At 37.8% G+C, this 3,713-nt stretch overlaps 1 protein-coding gene across 1 annotated transcript in view; it reads left to right on the forward strand.

Annotated features, from left to right (window-relative positions):
• LONP2 (lon peptidase 2, peroxisomal) overlaps positions 1-3,713 on the forward strand; it is a gene marked incomplete at its 5' end in the record, with an annotated part of 37,137 nt that overhangs the window by 5,139 nt on the left and 28,285 nt on the right. Inside the window, one exon of the mRNA XM_010145926.1 lies at positions 590-848. Coding sequence (XP_010144228.1) covers positions 590-848 — 259 coding nt within the window. The remainder of the gene's footprint in view (positions 1-589; positions 849-3,713) is intronic.

Raw genomic sequence — 3,713 nt, forward strand, 5'->3', positions numbered from 1 at the left:
TTCCTGCTGTGTGTAGAGCATTAGTTAATGTCCGTCGGTGAGGCCTGACCGTTTATCTCAAATTATGGCAATTGCAAAAACCTAATTTTTCCATTCCTAGTATCACATGTAAAAAATACAGTGCCAAATCACTGTAAGTGTTGCATAGCAAGTAAAGCCTGCCCGTCAAGCCATAAGATTTTGCTCTGTTTGTGAGACACAGGGATGAATTTGTCTTTTGAGAAGACCTTACAAGCTCAGACTTATTTCTGTGAGAAAGCAAATGCTGAAAAATTTGCTTATCATTGAATCACTGTTCTAGAATAGACACTAAGTTAATTTGGATGAGATTTTGATCTGTGACACAGTGAAAAGGAGGGTTTGGGGGTTTTTTTTTAATTTCAATATCAGTTCTATGATCTGTCTAACGTCTCATTTTCTTACTAAAGGAGAATTGTAATTTCTTGGTTTTAGGAAAACGTCTGAAATACGTGTGTGTTTGGGATTGCAATGATGAATGTGTTTTGATTCTATTGTATCGTAGAATGAATTTTTTTCTATTTTTAAAGGTCAATGTGCTGATACCTTTTCTGTTGTCAATGATTGATAGATCGCCTTGAAATTCGTGCAGCTCGAATTCTTTTGGATAATGATCATTATGCTATGGAGAAGTTGAAGAAGAGAGTTTTGGAGTACTTAGCTGTCAGACAGCTTAAAAACAACCTCAAGGGACCCATTCTTTGCTTTGTGGGACCCCCAGGAGTTGGTAAAACTAGTGTTGGAAGATCAATTGCAAAGACTTTGGGTCGAGAATTCCACAGAATTGCTTTAGGAGGAGTCTGTGATCAGTCTGATATTCGAGGCCACAGGTAACTGTGTCTTCCTTTCCTAACTGCAGTTTTTTCTTTCCTTTGTTACAGAATGTATTGATTATTTCCATTGTTTAGCTAACACAGAGAGATTTTGCTTATTTCAAACAATGGTAATTATTTATTGATTTTTTTCTTGGATTTCAATGTTAGGAGAGAATTTTAGTAATGGGAATGGGTGTTCAGCGTTGAGGTAACAGCCTTTACTCTTCCCTTCTGCTGCTGCCCTTTATTGACACACGGGAGAACGGAATTTCATCTTCATTCATTTTGGCACTTTGAAGTAAAATTCACTAGGAAGTCTAATGCAAACTCTTAAGCGTTGGGACTGATTTTTCTGCTTTTTAAGAGGGATGTAAAGATCTACATACAAAATAGTCTATGGATAGCAGTGCATTACTTTATAACCACGTTTGTTGCTAAAAAGGAGAAACTGAGAGTGGTACTTAGAAGTTGCTAGAGGGGAGCAAGTGAGTTACTTAGTATCTCAAACTTGTTAGTTTCTTATTTTCCCATTTCAAAGGGAAGTGTATACAAGGACACCTAAGCTGGAAGATTTCAAAACAGACTTTTCTGGGTGACATTCCTTAGGACTTTTTTTGATCTTGCATCTCTTTTTTTTGTTGATATTAGTCCATACCCTATGCCTTGTAACTGGAAGCATAATGAGTGGGTAATATAGTAACTACTAAACTAAACTAAAATTTTTTGTTACATTAAGCATATTTTTATACTTACTGCATGCAGTGTAGGAAATTTGGAATAATTAATTTGTTAGTGTTCTAAAGATCGGTAAAACCATGCGGGTGGATTTTGAGTTTTTTTTAAATCACGTTATTGAATTCAATTTCTCCTTACAACAGTAGGTAAATTATTGTGAATGAAAGGTATCAGTTATTTCTTTGATGCCATGTAGCAGTTCATTTTGCCCAGTGGCCATGCTGCTACTTTCAATCATCAGGATAAATTCTTCAGTTCCAGATTATTCTGCAATTTCTTTTTCTTTTCAAGATATAAAAATGATCTTGGTATTCTTATCACTTCCCTATGTATTTTTAATAATCACTTAAAAGGAATGCCCTAATAAAAGTTCATTTTTTGGTTTCAGACTTCTGGCTGTGTTGCCTGTGTGAATACGTTACTGTGGTGAAAGCTCACAGGCCCAGCTGGAAGGAGTGCAGAAGAGTCACTGGGAAATCTTGAGCTGAATGTGTATGTAAACTAGGAATCTGGAGTATAATGTCTTTCGAGGAATCTCAGTAGGAGTAGGAAATCAGTAGGAGTTTTGTTTTCCGAGTGTTTGACACCTAGAGTTTGTAGCTTGAAAGAATCATCTGTAAGTTGTTTCTTAGTGTAGGTTTGATCAACAACCCATCTGCCCCTTGGGATTTGTAGGGACAGTTGTTTTAACGGGTTGGTTTTGACTGCATAGCAGCATTCCCTGCACGCGTGGCTGTCTTGCAAACCCTTGTCGTAGCGAGCCTTTTTACCTGTTTGCTTACACACTAGTGGAAAAAGAAGCGAAATTCTGTCCTCCTCCTTTGCTGTGTATTACTGCTGTACTTCTGAAGCTGTGTTGTTAATCGCTGTTAAATAAGTAAGTTGAATTCTGATGTTTCACACTACTGAATCCGTATGGTTGTTAAAACCAGTTTAAAATGCGATTCAAGAGCATGGTGCTGTTCGAACTGAAACCACTAGAGGCCGTTCGGTGCTAAGCATTGCGGAGGTGAGGAACTTGTCCTGGGCAGGACAAGTTATTTATTTTTTTTTTTTCTTCCTGCTTCTTAGAATAAAATTTAATCAAATTAAAACTACAGCTTTTCCATAGAGACCTCTCTCTGTAGCATCCTTTTGCATGAATAAATCCTTCAAGTTATTCCCAGTCAAGGGAATCCATATCGTGCATCTGCTGGCAGTCATAGAGGGTCAGTTACAGAGTGGTCTAAAGGTGGAGGAGGTACAGGCTGCTCTTCTCTGAGTTTTGCGTGTTAAGTAGGCTGATTTTCTAATATTACATGTTAGGAGCCATGACTTTTCCCCTAAAAGCTCTTTATTAGGCTTTAAGGCTTAAGTTAAGGATTCTGTTAACATTGCAGAATAACGGTATTATATGCACTGAAATGTACTCATCATTTTTTAAAATGTATTAGATGTACTAGAACATAAAAAAAAGAAACTGTGGTTCAGTTTCTCTTGCAGGCAAATACTGCCTGAAACGGCATTCACTTTGGCCACTTACTGGTGCTGAAGTGAAAGACGCAGACAGATAGATTCAGCAAGCAAAATAAGGTATGTTAGAGAGCAGCAGAGTGGGGAGTGGTGTTTCCGTCAGTGTGCTGGTCCGTGTGATGTGTAACTGGGGCAACTGGAAACACCCAGGTTTTGCCATCTCAGCGTGGATCATGTGCTTGCAGCTGGGGTTTGTGAATCCTTTTTTTATTGGGTAAAGAGTAGCAACTGCTGTTCTGTGTTCCCAGAATTAAATCATCATCTTGGTACAAAAACAGAACTGCTTTATCAGACATCCTCCAGCTGTTGTTTGCACTTACCACTCATCTGTACCATACGTTAAAGTTAGCCTTTTTATATTTGTTGTTAACTCGTATTAAAAAAAAACCAAACCAACAAACCACCCTGAAGGACGTCTTGGAACTTTTTTCTCAGAAGCTTACTGCATTTAAGAGCTTCTCAGTACTGATATTTTGGTTTATACAGGAACTATATGGTCTTCTCTGTTACATATGTGTGTGGTTTTCTATTTTTAAAAAGGAAAGCTGTCATTGCACCACCTATTTATAGTGGCGTTGGTGAGATCACCATGAAGCTTTTTCTTCTCTCTCTCACCTCTGTGTGAAACACTCT

The sequence above is a fragment of the Buceros rhinoceros genome, unplaced genomic scaffold, assembly GCF_000710305.1.
Source record: "Buceros rhinoceros silvestris isolate BGI_N320 unplaced genomic scaffold, ASM71030v1 scaffold31341, whole genome shotgun sequence".
NCBI classification, from domain to species: Eukaryota; Metazoa; Chordata; class Aves; order Bucerotiformes; family Bucerotidae; genus Buceros; species Buceros rhinoceros.